Source organism: Artemia sp. Qi Xiang Cuo, chromosome 10 (assembly GCF_049724085.1).
Source record: "Artemia sp. Qi Xiang Cuo chromosome 10, ASM4972408v1, whole genome shotgun sequence".
NCBI lineage: Eukaryota > Metazoa > Arthropoda > Branchiopoda > Anostraca > Artemiidae > Artemia > Artemia sp. Qi Xiang Cuo.
This window is the reverse complement of record NC_142803.1, coordinates 30,732,966-30,758,661: the sequence shown is the minus strand read 5'-3', so window position 1 is coordinate 30,758,661 and position 25,696 is coordinate 30,732,966. Positions and strand designations below refer to the sequence as shown.

Below are 25,696 nucleotides of genomic sequence, written 5' to 3'. Positions count from 1 at the left end.
CGGTAACTACAGCTACAACCTTTTCCTTAATCCCCCATTCAGTGGTAATTTTCAGAAGATGAGCTGTGATAGCATCAGCAGTATGCCTTTCTTCAATTTTCGCAGTAGTAAGCACGTTGCTGCAGAGGCAGCCATTCTCATTAATGTAATGTACAGTGACAGCCATGAAACCCTCAGTCACCCGGGAGGTCCATATATCTGTGGTAAGGGAAACATATCCTACTTTTTTTTAGCGCCTCCTGCAGTTTCAATTTCTCTAAAGCATAGATTTCAGGGAGAAGATCTCTTGTCACTTTAGCTCGGGATGGCAAAGTATAATTGGGGTCAAGGCCCTGCACCAGATCAATAAACCCAGGATTTGAAACAACAGAGAGGGGTTGCATATCTTTTGCAATGAATTTCACAACCAGTTTGTTAATTTTTACAGTTTTAGGGTGCTTTGCACTGTACTTGGTCTGTAACAACGAGTCAATTCTCGGCTGCTTTGCACTTGGTGCTCCTGAGTCAGTCTGGTCACTTCTATCATGGGTAACTTGGGTAGGGTCACTAGCTTGACTCAAAGGTCTGGTTGAGTTTTGGCTATGTGATGGGACAATTTGACTTGAATCATGTTCATCATCAGATGGACACGAATCAGAATCAGGGTTAACACTGGCACCCCCCGCCGATGTACTTCCTTTTATGCTTTGGTATTGTTTTTTGTGGTTTGTCTTGAGATTAGCATTAAGGTTGGTGGTATTTCCAGAGGTAGCAACACTTTTTTTGCATATTTTGCATAGTGCAGACTTAGCCGATACTTTTGTAAAATATTACCACAAAGGACTTGGCATTTTTCAAAAACTGGTAGAGACCTGGACCTGCAATATATTAAACATTCAGAGGCAAATAGAATCCAATGGAACTGATTTTGTTAAATAAAGTGGTAGTACCAACCAGTAAATAATGGACCAAATGTGGGGATTCGATTTGGCATATAGGGTTGGATTTTTCTATGTACTCTAGATCAATAAGCAAAAGAAAATGATGAAAAATTACAGTATATTATCAGCTATATTTCTAAATATCAATTATTTGGCAAAATGTAAAATTTTGCTAATCTGTTTTACAGAAATGTTATCTACTAGTCCAATAGCCATGTAGCAAGACAATACTCTGACATTAATGAGATTTCAAAGTCAAGACAGTGTTACCGCCTAGAGTCTAGGCGGTAGAGTCTAGGCTAGACGAGTTGTCGGATACGCATCTGCCGAAAGAATAATCAAATCAACCGAGCACAACCTGGAGAGGCTGTGACACTATTTAATTACCAAAGGAAAAAATCATCAGACTCATTCTTCCTGACTGAGCATAGAAACAGCATAAAAACAGGACACACAAACAGGCAATATTACAGAACCCATTAGTGCACTTCTACATTTTTGAAAGACGCCCTCTGACTTACCCATTACATACTTCATACCAGCTTCATCACAGGGACCTATGCAACCTCGGACTGTTCGGACAAGAAACTAGTGCCGTGGTAATAGAAGTGTCAATCTAACCTTCAAACTATAATTTAAGCCTCCTGACCCTGTGTGGCAAAGGGAGGTTGTTAATTTCCGTTGAAGAGCTAAAATTATGGTCTAAAAGCTTGATTGATACTTTTTATCACCAACGTACGAGGCTATACCAGTCTGAGGTTGCATATTTACCTAGCATAGGTTCCCTGTACCTGACTTAAACCCTGATTTTTACGAGGTGGTCTGAGAAATCCTACTTCTGCACTTACCCAGCTGGGAATCAATAAAAGTATTTGTGGTTATGGGGCTATAAGCCCCATAACCATCTTTGTCACATCATCATTGTCACAATGATAATTTTATTAATAAACAGGCCTTAAGGGTGAGTATACAGGGTTGCGAACTTTTTTGTCAATGAATATGTCCCTTGAGCATCCAAAAATGTGTCCTTTTCAGACAAATTATGTCCATATTTTTTCTATAATATTTCCATAATATATCCATCTTGAAATCTCAAAAACTAGTTTTCTTACGACTTGTACACCTCTTTCAAAGTGGTCAGTTAACATCGAATATACTGAAAATGAATAAGACTCATTTAATCATCCAAAAAAAAATGAACTAGTGTGAAAGCACAAAAGTCATAAAAACATATAAACTGTAAAAAAAAATAATTGTCGGAGCTTGAGGCTCATCTTTGTACGAGAGTTCTGCTTGACAGGTATGGTCGGCATGAGGGTCAGCATTTTCACTTCTTTTGGTAGCTTTTTGCCAATCAGAGTATTTCTTGTGCATGTCATAAGGTACAATCCAGGAGTCAAGCGACGTTGCAGAGTGCTAGGTAAGCTGTGTTGCCCTTCAATCAGGGGGGTGACATCCCTCATAATTCAGTAATTGCTTCTGTTGCAAGTTACATTTTGAGCCCTTAAAGGGGCCCCAAAGGTATTTAATTTTTTTAACCACACAAAGAAGTTATCAACAGTAGTTAAGTTACTGAAAAGTTGTTAAAAACATATCACTAATTTATAAATAAGTTATTCAAGAGTAATATATTCCAAAAAATAACAATCAAACCTCATTTATTGGGCAACACAAATATAAACTGTTTTAAATAATTTCTGAGACCACACTGGCTAATCATGATAAACAAAAAATCGCGAAGAAAGGAAACGAGGACAATTAACAGCCAGTGAAAAAATTGAAAAATTATGCAAATATTTCGGTCAAGACCTCCGCTTGACCGTCCTCAGTGCAGAATAAAACTGATAAAAATGTAAAAACCAAACCTTAAAATAAAAACACCAAACTAAAATTGGACGACCCTGTCCTAGTAACGGTGAAAGGGTAACTGAATAAAAAACACAAGTCTAAATGGCATTTCAGAATTTCATTTTGCGTAAAGCACTTTTAAAGGCTGATCACTTTCCAGTTTGATTGTTATCGGAGACTCTATTCGATTGCACAATAAAACTTTGTGGATGTGTATATAATATAACTTTGTATATTGTGCAATCGAATAGAGTCTCCGATAACAATCAAACTGGAAAGCGATCAGCCTTTAAAAGTGCTTTTCGGGAATAAAAAATTTCGGGAATAAGCTCCCGGGGCGTAGGAAAGCTTAACCTCTAAATTTCAGCCCGATCGGACAGCGTTAAAGGGGGGCTGTGGTGGGAGGGTCGAAACTTCCGGCCCAGTTTACCCCATGAAGATAAAGTCGGAGGAGGATGAAATTTTGCACGTTTCTTAGTTTGAGCTTGGGCTACAAAATGCAATCACCTCCGTCTCTCTGTGACCTCTAGGACCGGAAATCGCTTAACATTGTGGTGGGTCGCCTCTTTAAAGAGGCACAAGTGTGCCTCCTTGATTCAACTTGTAAATATGACAAGAAAACTTGTTAACTGAGACTAATTACACATATTTGGAGGATATTGCACTTCCAGCATAAAAATGTACTTACCAACACAGACATGTTATGATTTTTTGAAAATTGCGGTAAGTTCTAAATAAAACTAGATAAAATCGCACATTCCTCTGTTAGTTAACAAAAGTTTCAATCATTCCATTAAAAAACATACAAACTGTGGAATGATAAGGAATGACAATGTCATTGTTGTTTATTTCAACGTTTCTGGAGCATTCATTAGCTCCGTCTTATGAGTCATGGGATTTCATAGGTTATTCTTCTTCTTCTGGAAGATTTGGAAAACTTTTTTCTCTGTGGGACCTTTTCTGTTGGTCGTTCACGAGTAGATGGCGAGAAAAGCTGAAAATACTGGAAAATTCCGAAATATCGTTTTCGATATCGATATCTACGTTTTGATATTCTATATGGATATTTCGTCCGATATATCCATATATCGATATTGTTATTGAATATCGCCCAACACTAGCCGCAAGCATCTGGTGATAGATTTAGTTCTAAAAACCAGTAGAGAAGAAATAGTTCTGATGACCGATGTGGATCAGCACTTATTTGTAGAAAGATCTATGAGGGGAGGGTATGTTTTTCACGGGGACCGTTATGAAAACTGATCCAACTGGGCAGAACTTTGTCGACGGTGGGAAGTCCAATGCTGTTTTTCAAGATATGAATTCTCTACACCCCTTGGCAATGTCTCACTACCGTTTACCGTGTGGCAATTACAAATGGCTTGAAAATCCTTGTGCCAGAGATTTCCCCGAAATTCACACTGTCGACAAAAATGGGCCACAAGGATAATTTTATGAAACTGACGGAAAAATACCAATGGAACTCTATAGCTCGGTAAAAGATTTTGTTTTCCCGTGCGTAAATAGTCCTCTGACCAAGGACTCTTTGAGTCCATACAATTTGTCTGTGGTCAAGGATATGGGTATGCATTGGACCCCTTTCAAGCAAAAACTTATTGCCGACCTTTAACCGAAGCAGAATATAGTTGTGCATCATGTGGCATTGCAATGGATGGTAGCCAATGGTTTCAGGGTCAAAAAGATACACAAAACCCTGCAATTTGATCAAAAACCCTATTTGAAAACGTTTATTGACACTTTTGTTAGTAAACATCCACAGGCAAAAAGCACAGTTGAAAAAGAAATTTATAAGCTTATTTTAAATTCAACTATCGGGAAAATGTGTGAGAGCGCAAAAAACAGGACTCGTTGGGACGTTGTAACAAGCCTCAAAGAACTTGCTCAAATCTTTGCCGATAGCAACTTCACAATATTCACTGTCATAGACTCCAGTATGTGGCCCTCCAAAGTTAAAAGTGCGTATATACACTTTTCATTATTCCGACAAAAACGTCTTCAAAGTTTTTCAAGTTTTGCGATACTTTCCCCACTTGTTGCGCATAATTAGACACAGGATTTATATGAAAAGTTGTTAGAATACGTTTTAGATAGTGTTCTTTCCGATTACGTAACTAGAATAAATGCCAGACTTCGCTAGCACTGCTATATGTCATGTGCGCCTTTCTACCATTGGCGTTTTTCTTGTTCTCGTATGAACCCGTCTCAGGTAAAAACACGTATGTCCGTGGATACGCGTTTTTACCTTTTGAACAAAATTTTAAGATTCAGTTATTTATTCAGAAAGTAAGACGAAAATCATCTTCAGAATACAAAAAAAAAACAGTCACTAACAAACACTCTTCAGTAGTTCAACAGAATTGATGCTAGATGGCATGTCTTTCCAAAAAATCTGTGGTTCTCTGGCATGAAAGGCACAAGCTTTGCCAAAATCGCATCTTTTTTCCCAGGTTTCACCCCTCTCACTCCGTTTACCTTTCCAGCAAGAGGATGCTTACCCTCTTCGATCACTTTGGCATGCTTTTTCAGCACAAAATCTATCGACTTTTCTTCGCTACCTGGCGTAAAATCGTCTAAGCACATCCTCACTGCTTTGACATGCCTCCTGCTTTTTTCAATCAGGTCACACAGCTCATCGAAGTCCAGAACGTTTCTATTTCGAAGCTTGGGCTCAATAGTGGAACCAATAGTGCAGATCCAATAATGGTTCAACACCTTGTCTTTCTTGATTTTCATGTTCTGTGGGGTGGAGCTCCACTAATGGTTCAACTCCTTGTCTTTCTTGACTTTCATGTTCTGCGGGGGGGGGGGGGCAGCAGCACAACTGGTTCAATGCCTTCGATGCAGCTACCATATGTCATCTGATTGGGAACTATTTTGTGCTCCTCAAAGACAGCAACACTTGTAGCAATCAATTCAGATTCAATTTTTTCTGGGCACATGGAAATGTCCATATCACCAAGGAAAGAATCAATGTTATCACACAATATTTGGTCTGTCTCCAGTGCCTTTGAGGTTAAATCAGACACAACACTAAAACTTGATGGAAAATCTGTATCATTGGAGGTATATTTGACCTGGCTTGCAACAGACATCGGTTCGAGCTTACTTTATATCTTTGGCCTAGCCGTATTCTCACTCTCACTAGTGCTACTGCTGTCGTTACCATAGTCAGTATCACTATCCCCTCCGTTAGTGATAATTAAGTCTTCTTCTGTAGAAACGTATGAGGCTTTTTCTTCGACATTCTGTCTGATCTTCACAGTTAAGTACTTATTATGAATAGATAATTCAAAGTTGTACTCACTGTTGCTTTTTCCTTATCTCCAAGGCCAATTTTAGACTTTTCAGACCCTTGGATTCTGGTCAAGACATCTGTTGTTTACATTTATGTTGCTCCTAAGTTACCTAAACTTGCTGAAAGTTATGAAAAATCGTGGTTTAATAACGCATATATACAAAAATGTGTCTGGCTGTCAAAGGTAAAATCCCGCATATGCGGAACCGTGACGCCGCGCGCTAGAGTCCACAGGTAAAAAGGCATATATGGCAGATACGTGTTTTTATCCTAAGCAGACGGGACAAAATGCTGCACATACGTGTTTTTGGCAGGGACAACTTTGCAGGAGATCGTGTTAGGGCATTCTTGCATACACTATTCGATTCAGCTCGACACGATGATTCCAATGGTATATGTAACTCGGAAAGTAACTTTTCGGGTATATACGCGCTTTTACCTTTGGAGGGCCGTATGGTTCTTCTACATATAAAGAATAGAAATGTTGTTCCAAATAAATTATTGCAGGTGACAGTTCGATACTAGAAATTTTCAAAGAAACTCATTTTGTCATTCTTTTACAATGTGTGTAAGGTACAATGGCCAAGGGAGGGGGAAGTTCAAGTGTATTATCGAGACACTGATTCACTCCTATTAAAACTTAAAACTGAGAATTAATTGGAAGATTTGGAGAATGAAGAGTACATTAGCTCTAGGACGGATTTTACTAATTGGGATGAGTGCCTCTATCCTGAGTTAGTGAAACGCCATGCCCAAAATCAGTTGATGATGTTAAAGCCGGAGACAGGGAGTGATTTAATATCCAATGGGATGTTTCCAGGTCCAAAGGTATACTGTGTGGAAACACACAATAAGGATAACAAACAAGTGTGCAAGGGTGTGCCTAAACACTTTTTAAAAAATAATTTCAACATGAGTGTCTATAGAAACTGTGTGGGAAGTAGTTTAGTACCAAAAGCGAAAGTAATTGCGATTCTTTCTCTACAATTTTAGAACTACACAGTTAGAGTAGAGAAAAATGTCATGTTGGCCATATCAGACAAGGTCTATGTATGTAAAGATGGTCTGAAGGTACTCCCCCACGGACACTATCGTATTTCAGATCAAGTTGAATTTATAGACTATAGAAAATAACTCGGTCTGGATAAATTAACATAAATTCAATAATACTACTACTACTACTATGTGGGTGGTGGGTGGAGGAAGATTTCCCTAATACATTCCATTAATATATATGTGTGTGTGTCTAACTGTATGCAAGACAGAGTTATATTTTTTGCGCCTCCCGGTTCGGCCCGGCCCGCTGCAGTGGGCCCCCTCTCCAGCCTTGCCCAGCCTTCGGCCGCCGAAGCAGCCGTCCCTGGGAGGTGGGGGAATCTCATTTTTAAAATATGTGTATTGTAAATAGTGTTAATTATTTTTTCTATTTTCTGTATTAGATGTGTAAAATTATAAAAACACTTATGTGTATATTAAAAAAAATTTTTTTGTTGTTAAGTGGTAATAAAAGAAAATATGATTCTAAATTGTTGTTGTTGCTGTTGTTGTCTTTATTGAGTATCGTAATAGGACTGCAGTCTAGGTGAAATTATTACTATTATTTATTCATTAGACAGGTATGGTTTACAGTTAGTTGTAGTCCAACTTTTGACTGCATCAACAGTGTGTATCAATTTAAAACACAATTCAAATCGTTTCGCTGTCGTCCTTCAATGTCGGGCGAAACGACAATTTTAGCTAAAATAATTAAAAATTTTAATAAAATGTTTTTGGAAAAACTGAAAAAAATCTACTATTGTTATAGTGTTTTAGAAGAGTCATATGACAAAAAATAAAAGCTATTGCTGCTGCTACATCTATGAACATACAATTCATACAGGGATCTCATGTTTTCAATAGTATTGAGCCAAAGTCTTGGCTGATTATTGAGGATTTAACTGAATCCATTGAATAATGGTCTCAGGAAATTCTACAATGGTTTACTGTTCACTCAAATCATGAACACATTTCCATACACTAGTTCTACGCAATCTGTTTCATCTGAGCAAGTGTATGAGAACCCTTGCCTTGAACTATATCCACTATATTATCTACAGAATTGTTCGTGATTCAAGTTCTCTAATAACCCTCAATAAACAAATATATCCCGGTGCTCCAAAATTTCTACTTTCAGCGTACAGTCAGGCAACAAATAAACCCTATGGTTACATTCTGTTGGATCTTAATAAGAATGCACCCGAAGATGTAGGTGTAGTCACAGATATTTTAGACATAAAATTACAGTATATCTTTTAGTGAACAGTGAAAAAGTTTATTAATCGCCATCATGACACTGAAGAAAGTACATGAAAATAGACACTTATTTTCCGTTCTAAGCACTTCAAAACCACCACTTAGTAAAGCCATACTCAAACATGGCATTCACAAAGAATTTATTAATCTAATATCTGAACTTTGTTTAAATTTAACCGAGGGCAGTGTACAGTTGCCAGAAGATTTTAGACAACATACAAAGCAACATTTTTTCATTGTATGTGCCTTGGCTTACAAAAATAAAGGAAAAGATTTTAAATGAAAACGATTCCTTCAGGCGGGTGGTAGCTTTTTTACACTTTTACTGCCAATAATTGTAGAACTTGTAAACTGCTTTCTCTAGATTGCTTAACCCTACAAGTTGGCCCCAATAGAACTCGTCCATTCACCAGTCGAACACTTTGAGGACAATCTAAGAAAATTCATTAATGATGAAAATATTGTCGATGATTAAAAGCTAGTTTTACTTTAAGATGCACTTCGACGCGTGGACAAACATAAACCCTATCGTGAGAGACCAGTCAATGTAAGTGTCATTGATCTCCCAAAAAAGAAAACATCTCTTCAAGATTCTGCTGCTGGAGCAACAGCAACAAGACAATCAAAGGAGAAGGAATTGAATTCAATTGTGTAAACTATTGAAACCTACTGCCGCATTTATATCAGGAACAGCGTAAAGGAGTGTTAACATATCTCATGTTGTAAAGTGATGATTTTCAAGTTCAAATCGATAGCACAGTGAAACAGATTATAAGTCAAGGAAAAAGTTATAATCTACTTGATTTCATTTATGATATGCTTACAAATCGTAAAGGACTTTTATCATTCGACAATCATCTATGCAGCTTTTTAAATATATTAAACTTCCCGAAAAGTCTTATTACCAATAAGCAATTCCTATAGAAATTAAAGGAATATAGTATTACTAGTCCTCTAAAAACAACACCACTTAAAAAATAAGAAGAAGATTTTAAATCAATCTTGGGAAATACTAGTACACCTCGCAGTAGCAGAAGCAGCTTTGATATGATAACACCGATGGTTAGGCAAAAGGGAAGACGTATTGATATAAACTCATCGACACCATCACAACGACCTTCTAGTATGCAATAGATTAGCGGAGATTACGCTACGTTTTTGTGATCAGAATAATTTACGTCTGAAAACATGTTAATAACAATATTAGTTAAATGGGTACTCTGAGTTACCTAACTACACTTTCTAAAGTCGTCAGTGGTGGTGTCAAACTTTAAAAAGTGCAAAAGAGTATTTACAAAATAAACCAAGCTACACTCTACATCGAAGTCATAGTGTTTGTGGCAATCATTATCTACAAACTAAAGCCTTTTTCCCACTACATATAATGCAAGCAGATCTTTTAACCCTAGATACGATTCAAAGACGTCAAAATAGACCCTACAAATATATTCTACTTGCAATCAGTGTCTTTTGTCGCTGTGCTTATGCTATTCCATTGTGGAGAAAGAGAGGTGTTGAAGTTGCTCGGGCTATAGAAAGTATTTTTGAACAAGATAGTTATGGAAAAATTCAAAGTGATCCTGGTACTGAATTTGTTAATCCAAATGTGTGAAAGGTATTATTAAAATATAATACAAAGCTCTATCATAGTCATAGTCTGATACAGGCTGCATTGGCGGAACGATTGATAAGGACTGCTCGACTCTTAATTTCAAGATATTGTACATTGAAAAATGCTGCTGCTTTTTTTCAAGATTTAGATAATATCATGCAAATTTATAATCAAGGACTTCATTGATCTTTGTCCAATGTTAGCCCTCAGGAAGTTCATCACAGTGAGAATACATTTGACAATTTTTTTTTAAACAATATGCCGGTTGCACTGAAAAAATTGTGAAGAAAAAATTCAATGTTGGCGATACTGTTCGGATTAATAAAACGACCACTATTTTTATAAAGGGGAATTATTTATGGTCCAATGAACTTTTTAAAGTGTCAAAAATCCTACACACTAAACCCATAATATATCGTCTACGAGACACCAAAGATGATGAGAATTTCGGCGGCTTTTATGATTATGAATTACAAAAAGTTAGAAATAGTAGTGAAATCTATCAAATTGACAATATATTAAAGAATCGTGCTCGCAGGGGGAAGACACAGTTGCTTGTCCGCTGGCTAGGATACAACTCTGATTTTGATTCTTCGGTAGCACTTGAAGTCATTATTAATGTCCAATGATTTCTATGTGACATTCATGTCCAATGTTTCTGATCTACTCTACAATGAATTGAATAAAACAAGTGATTTATGGAAAAAAACTCTCCCATCAACAAATTCGACGGCGAGTATGAAGTGTCTCTTGTCGACTGTATTCTCAAAAATACATATGATATCCGAAGAAAAGATCACATATAAGATACAAAAATTAGACCTTATGATTTGCCACTCGTTAGCAATCGACATGTAATTGAAAAGATCAGTTCCTTTGAATATCCATTGGTCATAGTACCATACAAGGAACTCATTTTTATTAACGATTTGTGTCATACTATTAATAAAAGAGTTTCCGCTCGTAAAAAAGGAGCCTTTCAATTCAACTATTCAAAAGAAAAGGGTAAGATATACATTAGTTCACACATTGCCAATGAAAAGGTTATTCTCAATGATAATCTAAGAGATGTTCTTGGTTTTAAACACAACATAATCTATGGTAAAAGTGCTGGAAACACTAGTGTCATTTACGCTGACTACCCACCTGTCTTTTCCTCGAACACTTGTATATTTCTCTATGCTTCATTCGTTGAAACATGCGAAGCTGATAATAGCATCTGTCCTCTAATGCGTGTTTTTAAACAATAAGCTACTCGAGATCCCATTCTTCAATAAAGTTCAGATCATGCTCATTATAACCCTGTAAGAACTACGCATTTGTACCTCTGTGAGTTAACACTAAACATGGAATTAGGTGATCTTCTAGCAATATCAAAAGGTTTGGCTGTGATTACATGTCATTTTCAACCCATCGTTATCGGCGTTCAATAACAAGATGTCTAATAGAAAAATGGTATGTTTGTCCTTATATTGACTGCTATGTTTCTGCTCTTCGTCCAAGACAAGCTGGGCAATGGAATGGACTATTACAAAGGTCGTTCATAAATGTCGGGCCATAGTCTTGGTAGTCGGTTTGCTAAGCTGTTTCGCTCTCCGCTGCCCTTGACTAGAAAATATGTTGTACCGGCTGCGACAGATTCTGCATCGTCTACACTATACGATTAGGGATCTGGCAGGGTTTTAAAAAAATATTTCGGAAAATCTTAGGTCCTGTTCACAAACCCTTGGTGAGCAATTGAAATCTCGACAAAAAGGAAAAGGTTTAAAAAGGTTGAGAAACAGTGCATCACTGATCAAGTACTCAGGCCAGAACCAAAAGACATCACTTTTGTCAAAAAAAGAAGAAAAAAAAATACAATAAGAAGAAGAAGCCCAAGAAGGAAAATTGTTAGATCAAAACAGGATTTCTTTTCCTTGACCGAAAAATAACATATCTACCGCACAAGGATTCCCATCCTTCAATCACTTCATCTTTAAATCTATTCAATGCAGAAAATGTTGATGTGAGTGTCAAACATGGTTACTATGAACAATTCTATCCAAACAAACCGCTGTCCCATAATATCCACTTTCAAGTTTATTCCAATGAAGACCACTTTATGAAAATGTCTTCGACATTTATAGATTTACATGTGATATTAAAGAAATCCGACAATGCAATACCAATTCTTCCCGATGGAACATCCTATGAAATTTATGTATTGCATAATTTATTTCGATAAATCAGTGTCTACATAAATAGAACACTGGTGAGCACTAGCAGCAGTCTTTCAAATTATACGAGCTACATACAATTCATGTTTATGAAATCAAAGTCATATAAGGAAATTAGGGGATCATTCAATGGATATGAATATATTACATATACTGATAGTACATATGCACTTAAAAATGCTACAACTAGAGAATTACATCTAGTTGGGAAAATAAATCATGAGATATTTAATATAACCCATTGGTTACCACCAAATATTAAAGTGGATATAAAATTTACGCTTGCTCCATCCAATTTCATTTTACGAAAGCATCTTCCTGCCAATGCTGATGTAACTCTATCTCTCTCTCACCTCAGCAATACTTCATGTACGAAAGCAGCAGTTTATGAGTTCTATTGCTTTGACAGTGGAAAAACTGAGAGCTAGTGGAAATAATATTAAATTACTTGTTCCTCATACAATCACCAATCAACGTCATATTGCCACGGGCTCACGCACCATCACAGACTCTTCATTTATTAATGGTGAAATTCCATCAAAATTGGCATTGGCATTTGTAAAAGTGCTAGTTCAATATGATCGTAGACAGGTTGCCCACGTAAATTTGAGATGTTTGGACTTTCATCTCTTGTGTGTAAAGCAAATGGAATCCCACTTTACTATCCATCTTTTGATAAACCCTCCAGGACACTGTATGAGTTAACAATGCAATCCCTAGATCAAGATTCACAACTATTTGAAAATAGTATAACCGTGGAAATGTTTGCTAAAACACATGGTACCATAGTACTGGACTTGTCTGGCACTTAAGATATGAGTATAGTAGGAACGAGGAGTGTGCGTTTAGAGCGCACATTTGCTGACCCATTACCAGAGAGTATAGCACTAATCTCAATCAATCAATTTGAAACCTATTGGGAAATCACTCCCGAAGGCAGTGTTCTACTAGACCTTGCACCATGAACACAAGTCAAATAATCAGCGTATTTAATATGGATCCATACATGTCCAAATATAAATCCTGTTGTGTGCCATCGGACTTCCTTGATAAAGTTCAATATGCAAACAATACCATTATCATTGTTAAAAACAGTCCATTGAGTGTAAGGACGGGTCATTGGCTGTGCATCTTTCCAACAACGAAGACTATTGAATTTTTTGATCCTTTTGGCGTATCATATGCTTTCTACATTCCACAAGTTGACAACTTTATTGAAAGTACTGGAGAAACTATTATTCACAACCAGAAGAGAGTGTAGGATCTATCAAATAAAGGCTCTGGTTTTCACACACCACTAAATTTCGTTTTCGCATGTACAGGTTATTTTTACAAGTAGCTTCTCAACATTTACCTGGACAATTCGCGTCTGAACAATTATATTGTGAAAAATATACTCTCAGACCTGTATAATATTGATTTTAGTGCCCTACGAAGAACATTTTCTAAAAATGTATGAAACATTTTTTATTAATAAAAATAATGTATATACACAATAATGTCTTTATTCTCCACTTTAGATATTCTTCTTCTTCTTCTTGTGTGTATAGGTTAGTGTCGAGAACAACTAATAATGATAGATCATTTGAATTCACTGTACATTGATCTTGATTGGCTGCAAAGTCAGGGTCACATTTTCTACAATACAATACTTCTCTTCTCTCTCAACTTCTCAACTTCTCTCTTATTGCATCTCTTTGTATAGTCATTGATAGTATTCGCATTCATATTGTAAAATTCACGTCTTTCAATTATCCTATTTGAAGCAATATTACATACAGTGTTATCAAACGGTGAATCACATTCTGAAACAGCTAAATAAAAATCAGTAGGACTATATTCATAATAACCAGTGTCTTCACAACGATGACGTAGGAACCAAAATGTGCTGTTACCCCAATAGTTGAATCGTAGTCCTGATTCTTCCTCCCATAATATTTAAAAACACGACGGTTCCAGTCTCTTAGAAATAACCTAAAATCTTGTTTAGGGTTCTTTCCAATCATAACAGGATAAGTATTCTCCCAAAGATCACATTTATCATAGTGACAATTGGAGCATAAATGCTCTCTTGGATGAGTGTCACAGATCTCTTTAAGACAAGAATTACAGTCTTTAATTTGTATTGCATATCCTCTATGTAATTTACGTGGATTGCATAATTTACACTTTTCATCAAACTCATCAATAATTGTGCAATTCTCACATGATGACCAACTGCCAATGGTATACATACATTGTGGACATGTATAGCACATTTATTTGAGTGTTAATTCTCTCACAGCTAAAATGAAACTGATCTACGATCGATAAATTCAGGGAGAGAGAGGTAGAGAGAGAGAGGGGGAGGGAGAGAGAAAGAGAGAGGGAGGGAGAGAGAGAGAGAGAGAGGGGGAGGGAGAGAGAGAGAGGAGTAACTATGTGATGTTACAAATCCTGTTTGAACACGATCTTCTCTCTCTCATCGAGATAGAATCTAAGGCAGTATATTCAAAAATAAATCCACGGTATTATTTTGCTTTGTTTCAATTAATATATCAATAAATTGAGTAAATGCATTTGAGTCACATCATAAAAGTTGTATACAGTAGTCCAAAGATGGCGAATCATTTCTCATTATATTGTCAAGTGATCTTTGAGAAAATATTTTCTTTTGAAGAGATAACTCCAGAAAATCATCATCTAGAATCAAACATTTACCCATAATCACAAGATTCAACATGATTCTCTCTTTCTCAAATTCATTCATTTTATTTCAATCCTAACACTCTCACTGCTGACTTTAGAATAACCAGGATTTTTTCTACTTCAAGAATATTCGCTAACCTACTTTAAAAAAATCTAACGGGAAGAAAAAGAACATTTTCGATTTCGAAACATTTTTATTGTGTGTGTATAAGTACAACAACAATAATATATATATTATGCATAAAATTACTGATATAACTTATTTTCCTCAATATGTTTCACTATCGCATTTAAAGCAGTTTGAAGTCTAAATATGTGCACTATATCAACTTTCGCTGCGAAGCATAATTGTTCCTCCAATTTAAATTTATTCAATGATATCACGTATCTTGCATAGACACCATCCCATTTCAGACAGAGTCGAGATCCTCTTGTAATTTCTGCTGTTATTTTTGGTACTCTTGTCTTTGTATCATTGCTGCTACTACAAGCTCCACTATCAATTTCTAATAGTGTAAACATGCCGCTCATTATTGCAAATATATATCTTTGCAAATAAAAACGAGTTTAAACAAACTGTTCTCTCTTTGAATTCTATTCTCTTACTAATATGAACTGTACTTAAAATCCTTCGCAGTTTTCATTCAGCGCTCGTCTGATGAACATCGCCTCGGGGAGCGTTGCTTGCAAGTGAAATACGAAATAGAATTTTGACTCTTGTGATAATATCTCTGGACTGTTATTTATATATGATTATTGATCGCGATTTGGATTACTGAAGCAGAAATACGTAAGCAGTGTATATGTCTTGAAATTTAAATCTGTAATAGAGGATTTTTATTTATATATTTTTCATACGGATAACCTTGAAACCAGATACTTAGCTAAGCAATTGGTATTTAATGTGACATTTCGGAAATCAGTATGAATCATTTCTCTGAATGAAAATCTGTTTTCATTCAGCGTTGCTTGCAAGTGAAATACGAAATAGAATTTAGACTCTTGTGATAATATCTCTGGACTGTTATTTATACATGATTCTTGATCGTGATGTGGATTACTGAAGCAGGAATACGCAAGCAGCGTGTGGGAGGATTGAAATTTTTGAAAAATGAATACCTCAAACGGAGCGACTATAGCTTTAACTGAGGCTATGCCTAAGGGTACAGCCAGTGCTCAGTTTTTACGGGAAATTAATTTCAAGCTAGATCTGATACCGCGATTAATTGAGGCTACTGAAAAGACATTGCCGGACGTTTTAGTGAAGGTCACATCAGTTGAAAGCCAGTTTTCTTCTTTGAACCAAAAACTATCTGAAAACGTCAAAGATTGTGAAGAGATGAAAAGAGAAATTGAGATGCTTCGGAAGAATTTACGAGCAGCTACTATGCGGGCTGACGCATTTGATGAAGAACTGAGAAGATGTAATGTTGTCCTATATAACTTCAAACCTATTAATCCTGCTATATATACGCTGAAGCAAGAAATAATTATGGTTCTTAATAAGTGTGTACCGGACTTAAATCTGAACCGTTGTGACGTCAAAGACGTGTTCAGAATGCGTGCGGGACAAGTCTTACTAAAGATGAACTCTGTTGAATTTCGCGGGATAATTCTTAATTCTAATCCCCTTTTGAAGAGGAATGGGTTGTCGGCTGCCCCTGATTATAGTGCCAGGCAAAGGGAAGCCCGTAAAAACCATTAACCGGTCTTAGAGTACGCTTTGTCCAAACACCACCTGGCTATGCTTAGGGGTGAAAAGTTATACATCGACGGCAGAGTGTTTGTTTATGACTTTCCTTTGGAATGTGTTAAGGAAGTAACCACCAGCTCCAGTGAAGTGATCAAACAGGGGCCTCCTCGAAACGGGTTAGCAGAAACAAGAGAAGTCGAACTAGCTAGAGAACCGGCTAGCAAAAAAACGGACATTTCCGTCGCTGGCTGAGTGGTTTCTGAAAGCTCTGAGAGTGATAGTCAAGCCGAGAGTGATATTGAGACGGTGATCGAATTTAATATACGTGATCCGAAACCGAATTTCTCGAAAGGGGCTCCGCGTCCTATCCGGAATTCTCCAATAGCTGCGAAAAATACTGAAAAGCGAAAAGTCTGGGAGGTCATAAGCCCGGATGATCAAAATCGTATTGATGCCCGTAATGTTGCAAAAAAAGACTCTAGATCTGGCGGCGGAAGAGCTAACTACAGAGGTCAGTCGAGGAGCACCAAAGCTGCGTCATCAAAAGAATATTATAGACTTTCATACTTACCTGGTGAGCCAGAAACGCCCTTTGTCCTGCCGACACATGACCGGCGTGTTCTAAGTGAATAGGGACAGTGTGGCCATGCGAGTAATCATATGGAATGTCCAGGGTGTGAGAAATAAGGTTGAACAAGTACTGAAGGACCTAGGTGGTGTTGATATTATTGCTCTTGTGGAGTCGTGGCATAGTGAGGATACAGTGCCTTATTTTGAAGGATACTGGGTAGAAAATGTGGCGCGTAAACCAGCAAAGAATATGAGATATTATGGAGGTATTTTGTTGTTAATTAAGCAAGGTCGTTTCCATAAACATTCTCGAATTTTTAGTGTATCGGAGAATATTGTATGAGTTTGGATTCATCTTGTTAATGGTAAAAGTTTGATTTTAGGTGCCGTGTATATTGCCCCCCAGAATAGTTCGTATGTAGTAGAAGTTACATGGGATTTATTAGAGGAGGAGCTTAGGCAATTGCGATCACGTTTTGATAAGGATCATTTTTTGGTGGTGGGGGACTTTAATGCTTATACGGGAATATGTAAGGAGATTAATCAAGTTTCATTTGTTGATACGCCGGACCTGATACCTGATATTTAAGACATCTAGAAGGAGCAAAGACATTGAAAGAAGGGTTAATTGTTGGGGTAAAACGCTTCTGGAACTGTGTTCAGACAATGCATTAGTGATTGGAAATGGAAGATCTGGGAAGGATGGGGAGGAGGTTGAGTTTACCTGTCTCTCTGGGACAAACCCTAGTATAATTGATTATGTTTTGGTTGGTATTGAGCTCGTGGCCCTGGCAGTTGATGTTGAAGTTCTTAGGGTCGTAGGCCCTGACCACTTGACATTAAGCTTTGCCTTGGAAGAGGAGTTCCAAGGAATAAAAAAGGTGATAGTCCTACTAGGAGGGTTACAAAGGATCTTTGTTTTTCAGGGAAGTTTTAAAGAGTGAATGGAGTAAAGAGGAGCTGGAGTTGGTGAAAGAGGAATTTTTGAGGCCTGAAATAGTTGAGAAAGTTGAGAGTCTGCATTATGAAACAAGAGATATAGATGAAATTTTGGAAGATTTGGGTTTTGTGATTTATGAGTTTGTCAGAGGAACCAAATATAAAAAGGAAAATAGTTTTTTTGATGATGAATGTAGTTCTTTTAAAAAGGAGTTGGAGGAGTTATTAGATTTGGTAAATGCTTGCTCTGTAGAGGAAGAAAGGCAGAGCTTGTTTTTACGGTTTAAGGAAAGGAGAAGGGAATATAATAGTCTAAAACGGAGGAAAAAACGAGAGAAAATTAGAGAGGAACAGAAAGAGATAGAGAAGGCTTATATGGTAGGGGATACAAAGCAATTTTGGTCAGGAACAAGGCAGGAGAATAGACAAGGAAAAGGCCAATTACAAATCCCCGAAGCTGATGTTTGGCCTAGTTTACTTGAGAGTATATATGGAGAGTCTTGTGGCCTTGACAGTGATGATTCAGGTACTACTCTACAATGTCCGCTGAAAGAAAAAGATTATGAGTTTGTGAAAAATCGAACCTCCGAAAAAGTTAAAAATAGAGCAAAGAAGATGAAGAGAAACACAGGGCAAGGACTAGATGATCCATCAGCAGTTATGCTGAAGAGGTTCCTTGATGTTTTTCTGATAGTTTTAAGGAATATTTTTAATAGAATTATAAGTAGTGGTGTATGGCCTTCCCTATTGAAAGTATCGATTATGGTACCTCTATTTAAGAAAGATAGTCCTAGTGATCATGATAGCTATAGGTTGATAGCATTAGCGCCTGCACTTAGTAAAATTTTAGAAAAAATTTGGGACAATCGGTTGAAGGAATGGTTGGAGGGTTATGGGGTAATTAAAGAGGAGCAGGGGGGTTTCAGGAAAGGGTATAGTACGTCGGATAGAGCATTTGTGTTCAGTGCACTGATAAAGAAGCATGGATCAGGTAGAAAGAAGCTGTGTGTTGCGTTTCTAGACTTAAGAAAGGCATTCTACAATGTAGATAGAGCTCTCCTTGTAAAGTGTTTAAGAGATGTAGGTCTACCTTTAAGTTTTATTCTTTTATTTGTTGGTATGTATTCTGGGACTAATTCTATGGTCAGGGTTGCCGGTTCGGGATTTTCCAGGCTATTTGACCTTGAGAAAGGAGTGAAGCAGGGCAGCGCCATGTCCCCGAGACTGTTCGGTTTGTTTTTAATGATATGGTGGAGTTTCTGGAAGAAAAATGGGCTCCAAAGCTGTGTCTTGGAAAAAATTAATTTTTCGGTGTTATTATTTGCGGATGACACTGCATTGGTGGCGAAGTCGGCAAGGGAGCTTCAGATGTTACTGAATTTGATTGAGGAATATTTACAAATCAAAAAGTTACAGCTGAACGTTATGAAAACTAAAGTGGTTGTTTTCAGTAAAAGGAATGAAAAAATAGATAATATATTTGTATTTGGAGGGCAGCAATTAGAAGTAGTTGAAAAAATAAAGTATCTTGGTTATATCTTCCAAAGTAATAGTGGATGGAGTTCTCATATTAAAGAAGTGTTAAATAGGGGAAGAGCTGCAACATTTTCACTTTTCAGGAATAAAATTAGTGGAATAAAGAATTTGTCTATGAATAAGAGGTTTTTTTTTTATCGAAGATTATGCCGATTCGCCATTATGGGGCAGAGATCTGGGAACATGAGAACGCTGCCCAGTTAGAAAGCGTTCAGCTAGGTTATCTTAAGAGATTGTACGGGTTGCATGGAATGACCCATACCCAGTTTCTTAAAGGAGACCTTGGACTGTGGTCTCTTAAAAGTTATAGGACAGTCCAAAGGATAAAATTTTGGCTAAGGCTTGTACAGTTACCCAGTGATAGGTTACTGAAGGCTGCATATGATGAGTTACTTCAGCTACATAGGAAAAGATCTTGGCCTTTTAAAGTTAAAGAGGTATTGGATAAGACAGGTTTTTCTTTCGCATGGAATGACGGCCTTGGACCAACTAGTCAACAATTACAGTTGGACAAGGAAATTAAGCGGGTGCTGGAGGACCAAACGATACAGAAATGGGGTGAGGAGATTAAGAATTTGGAAACTTTAAGGTATTATAATGAGGTTAATATAATATATGGTCAGGAGTTTTACTTTAAGTTAAATTTACCGTCTAGATACCTTACATATTGGATGCAGCTACGATCTAATTGCCTTCTGATTTGTTCGAGATTGAAAGTTTTTGAGAGGAGGAAAAGTGTCCCGGACGGCAGGTTTGCTTGCCCTCTTTACCAAGAAGAGTAGGAGAATTTGGAGCATTGTCTGAGTCGTTGTCGAGGTCTTTTGGGGGTAAGGGAAAATTTATTTGGGAATGATGGAGTGCTGCTTCCTGATGCCTTGAAAAGTTTTTCGTCACAATTTATTTGTCTACTGGGAAGATATATCTTGATGAGTATTTTGCAAAAAGGAGAGAGTAGTTTTTATTATTTTTTTTTTGTTATTGTGACGAGTGCTGTAATTTGTTAATCTTGTATGTTATTTGTGTACATGGCCACATTTTGGCTTGCAATACACGTTATCTTATCTTATCTTATAAACTGTACTGAAAATCCTTCCTTGTATTAGTTGTGGTTGCTATAAGCGGTTGTTAGGGCCTCTTGGTTATTTTTAATCCTCCTTATTTGGAGTCTTGTTATCTTCATACGCTATTCTTAGACCTATTTTCAGATTATAGAGATGTTGTTCTGCCTAGAGTCCAGTTGTCATCCAAATATGGACTTACCTTAGAATCGAATAGGCTTTCACTACTGTCGCAGTCACAAGTAGATACAGTCAAAGTCGCAAGTAATCGTAGTCGCAGTCACAGGTGGTCATAGAAGAAATTGTAAATGGTCATAGTTGCAAGTAGTCTCTGTTGCGACTAATCTTATTGGCAGTCGCAAGTAGTCGCAGTAGCAGTCGCAAGTGGTTACAGTAGTAGTTGCAGTAGCAGTGTTCCTGATAGTCTCAAGTTAACACCCTTACCCGCTCCTAAGAAATTACAGATACGTTTTTTTTATAGCCTCGATACAAAAGTGTCTTTTGTTGCAACTCAACCCCTCGACATTCCCCAAAATTTCACTTCAATACCCTTAGTCTTTTCAGACACACCCAGGATCAAACACCATCCCCCATTCCCAATGATAAGTCCTGCATGTAATTTCGTAATTTACTTTCTCTTCATATTTTTAACAACGGTGAAATCCCTAATTTTAAACAATTTTAATGTTCTTACCTTCGAATTTTAGATAAAATTCTTACTTTTCACATCCACAAATTATGCAAAGTGACAAATATTATACAATCAGGTCTTTCAATGGTCATTATTGCAAAATCAGGGCCTCTCACCTCAATTTAGGAAACTCGACAAGAGAAGAAAAAAGCTCCGAGGAATTAGGCCTCAGACCTCCTTATTGGCCAATTTTTCGCTCTCCGCTCCATCCTACACAATGTAGAGTTCTGATCCTTATATTTTGTATTTTTTTTCTTTTTTACAGTTGTTTTTCCTCCTGTTCCTGATGGTTTTACTCTGAATCAGTACTGTCAATCAATCGTAAGTTTCTTACTTTATTTTAAGCTGAAAAGACGATAAGAACTACTAGGCATTAATGAGAAAACAGTAACTTGAATTTCTTCTGTATACTTCTGTAGACAAATTCTATTGCTATAAATATATATATATATATATATATATATATATATATATATATATATATATATATATATATATATATATATATATATATATATATATCTTACTAAGTTTCACTACTAGCCATCGTAAAGGGTAATGAACTGTAAGTAAGAAGTGATTCGGGCTAACAGTAATCGAACTCTAAATAACAGGAATTTATATACAAATTAATACATCAAAAGCATTGGATTTTTATATTGATTCCAAATATATGAAAGTCATTTTTTTTACCCATAAAAAAGTAAAAGCCTGGGGAAATTTGCTTTATTTAAAGAAAAAAGGGAGGGATCACCCTCAAAGAAGGTAAGGGATCTTAATGAAAATCACACCATTAGATTCACCATTAGATGCAAGATAAATGGTTAATATGGACATTTATCCTTAATGCTTGATTTAACTAAGTTGATTCACTCAATTTTTCGTGAAATGCATTTATGAGCGCATAATTATGTAGCAGTCTTCCTTCTTATTGCAAACAAATGTTTCTGAAGTTCATTTTAAAGCTTCATTTAATCAAACTGATTTACTTCCTATTTCATAAAATTATTTACGGTGATATGTATTTACGCATCAGCATTATAGAAAAGGAGCGGCGGAGAATTTTGAGAGAGGGGGGATGGATACCTCAGTAGAAAGGGGGGGGTAAAGGTCATGACAGGGCTCCTTATATGGGCATAGCCTCCCTAGGGAGAACACGTGGTTAATGGGGTTTGTTGTTTTGGGCAAGTGCATGCTCGAGGCGAATGTTATGAGTTTCCAGGAATTTGGAACACCTGTGCTGTCGACCTCAATTCCCCTATCGTGAACCAATAATTCCCCTTAGAAACAACAAGTTAATTCCCCTTTCTTGACAGATCAATCAACCAATGACATCATCTGTCAGACTTTAAAAATTTTCGCCTAGAAACAATTCTCCAGGAATAGATCCAAGTCATTAATGTCTTTGCATCGGAAACAACTCTACTGGTCGAACTCAAAAAGATATTAATAACCAAACGCCATGGAAACAATTCTCAAAGAAACATCTTAGCGATGAATTGTTTTAGCGTGGGAATCAGGTTTCTAAGTAATTTGAAATGTGTCAGCGCAGAGATGCCAAAAACAAAAGGAACACGCTGAAATTACGTTTAGGGATTATTTGGGCGAAACCGTTTTAGACAGGTTATGGAATTATTTCGGCGAAACAGTTAGAGACATTTTAAAAGATGATTTAAAAGATGATTTTAGAAGAGGATTTGAGGGTGAAACTCTATGGTCGTTATAATACACAAGTTCCATTTGAACAGTGTTGTGAGGTTCCCCTACCACAACCCCAAAGGGTTCCGATCCCCCCACCCCAACCCGAAGGAAGCCACCGGTCCTCAAAGGTTCTCCGGATTCCCAAAGGGCCCCCGGTGCCCCAAAGGCTCCTGAGCCACCATTTTAATACTTTTTTAAGACTTCATTATATCTTTTCAGAACAAATTATTATTTTAGGGAATTATTTCGGCGAAACAGTTAGAGACGTTTTAAAAGATGATTTTTGAAGAGATTTTAGAAGAGGATTTGAGGATGAAACTCTGTGGTCGTTATAATACACAAGTTCCATTTGAACAGTGTCGTGAGGTCCTCTACACAAACCCCAAAGGGTTCCGGTCCCCCCACCCCAACCCCAAAGGAAGCACCCGGTCCTCAAAGGTCCCCCCCCAAGCTCCCAAAGGACCACCCGGCCCGCAAGGGTCCGACAGACCCTCAAAGGCTCTCCCCGGACCCCGTCTTTCGTTGATGTGTGTTGTCTGAAACTTAGGATTTGGGATATGTAAATTACTATTTTGGACTTTTCTGAGCTAGATTTCTTAGTTTTTCGTTGGTGTGTTGCCTGAAACCTATGATTTGGGATGGATGGATTGCAATTTTTGACTTTTCTGAGCTGGATTTCTGAGCCGTTCATAGGTATTTGCTGTCAGAAAATTATGATTTGGGATGCGTAGTTTGCAAGTTGGACTTTTCAGAGCTATGATTCTTAGTCTCTCATAGGCGTTTGTTGTCTGAAACTTCTAGTTTGGGATGAATAGTTTGCTATTTCAGGCTTTTCTGAGCTATGGTTTCCTAATATTTCGTAGGTGAATGTTGTCTGAAACTTATGATTTGGGATATGTAAATTACTATTTCGGGCTTTTCTGAGCTAGATTTCTTAGTATTTCGTTGGTTTATGTTGTCTGAAACCTATGATTTGGGATGGGTGGATTCCTATTTTTGACTTTTTTTAGCTGGATTTCTTAGCCGTTCATAGGTGTGTGTTGTCTGAAATTTATGATTTGGGATGGTTAATTTGCTATTTTTGACTTTTCTGAGCTAGGTTTCTTAGCCTTTCATATGTGTGTGCTGTCAGAAAATTATGATTTTGGATTCGTAGTTTGCTTTTTGGACTTTTCAGAGCTAGGATTCTTAGTCCCTCATAGGTGTTTGTTGTCTGAAACCTATAGTTTGGGATGAGTAGTTTGCTATTTCAGGCTTTTCATAGCCAGATTTCTTATTATTTCGTAGGTGTGTGTTGTCTGAAACCTATGATTTGGATTGTGTGGGTTGCTATTTTTTGACTTTTCATAGCCAGATTTCTTAGTCTTTCGTAGGTGTGTGTTGTCTGAAACCTATGATTTGGATTGGGTGGATTGCTATTTTTTGACTTTTTCTGAGCTGGATTTCATAGCCTTTCGTAGGGATGTGTTGACTGAAACCTATGATTTGGGATGAGTGGTTTGCTTTTTGGACTTTTCAGAGCTGGATTTTTTAGACGTTCATAGGTGAGTGTTGTCTGAAACCTATGATTTGGGATGTTTAATTTGCTATTTTTGACTTTTCTGAGCTAGGTTTCTTAGCCTTTCATAGGTGTGTGTTGTCAGAAAATTATGATTTGGGAATGTTTAGTTTGCTATTTCAGGCTTTTCTGAGCTAAGGTTTCCTAGTATTTCATAGGTGAATGTTGTCTGAAACCAATCGTTTGGGATGAGTAGTGTGCTATTTCAGGCTTTTATGAGCTAGGTTTCTTAGCCTTTCGTAGGTGTGTGTTGACTGAAACTTATGATTTGGGATATGTAATTTGCTATTTCCGACTTTTCATAACCAGATTTCTTAGTCTTTCGTAGGTGTGTGTTGTCTGAAACTTATGATTTGGGATGTGTGGGTTGCTATTTTTTGACTTTTCTGAGCTGGTTTTCTTTGCCTTTCGTAGGTGTGTGTTGACTGAAACCTATGATTTGGGATGGTTAATTTGCTATTTTTGACTTTTCTGAGCTAGATTTCTTAGCCTTTCATAGGTGTGTCCTTTCAGAAAATTATGATTTAGGAGGTGTAGTTTGCTTTTTGGACTTTTCAGAGCTAGGATTCTTAGTCACTCATAGGTGTTTGTTGTCTGAAACTTCGAGTTTGGGATGAGTAGTTGGCTTTTTATGACTTTTCAGAGCTAAGGTTTCTTAGTATTTCGTAGGTGAATGTTGTCTGAAACTTATGAGTTGGGATATGTAAATTACTATTTCGGACTTTTCTGAGCTGGATTTCTTAGTCTTTCGTTGGTGTGTGTTGCCTGAAACCTATGATTTGGGATGGATGGATTGCAATTTTTGACTTTTCTGAGCTGGATTTCTGAGCCGTTCATAGGTATGTGCTGTCAGAAAATTATGATTTGGGATGCGTAGTTTGCAAGTTGGACTTTTCAGAGCTATGATTCTTAGTCTCTCATAGGCGTTTGTTGTCTGAAACTTCTAGTTTGGGATGAATAGTTTGCTATTTCAGGCTTTTCTGAGCAATGGTTTCCTAGTATTTCGTAGGTGAATGTTGTCTGAAACTTATGATTTGGGATATGTAAATTACTATTTC

General features: G+C 37.1%; 1 protein-coding gene across 1 annotated transcript in view; it reads left to right on the top strand.

Moving 5' to 3' along the window:
• LOC148947655 (uncharacterized) overlaps window positions 1-25,696 on the top strand; it is a 121,981-nt gene that overhangs the window by 63,594 nt on the left and 32,691 nt on the right. The window contains exon 4 of the mRNA XM_089096183.1: window positions 21,645-21,700. Within this exon, the coding sequence (XP_088952309.1) occupies window positions 21,645-21,700 (56 nt within the window). The remainder of the gene's footprint in view (window positions 1-21,644; window positions 21,701-25,696) is intronic.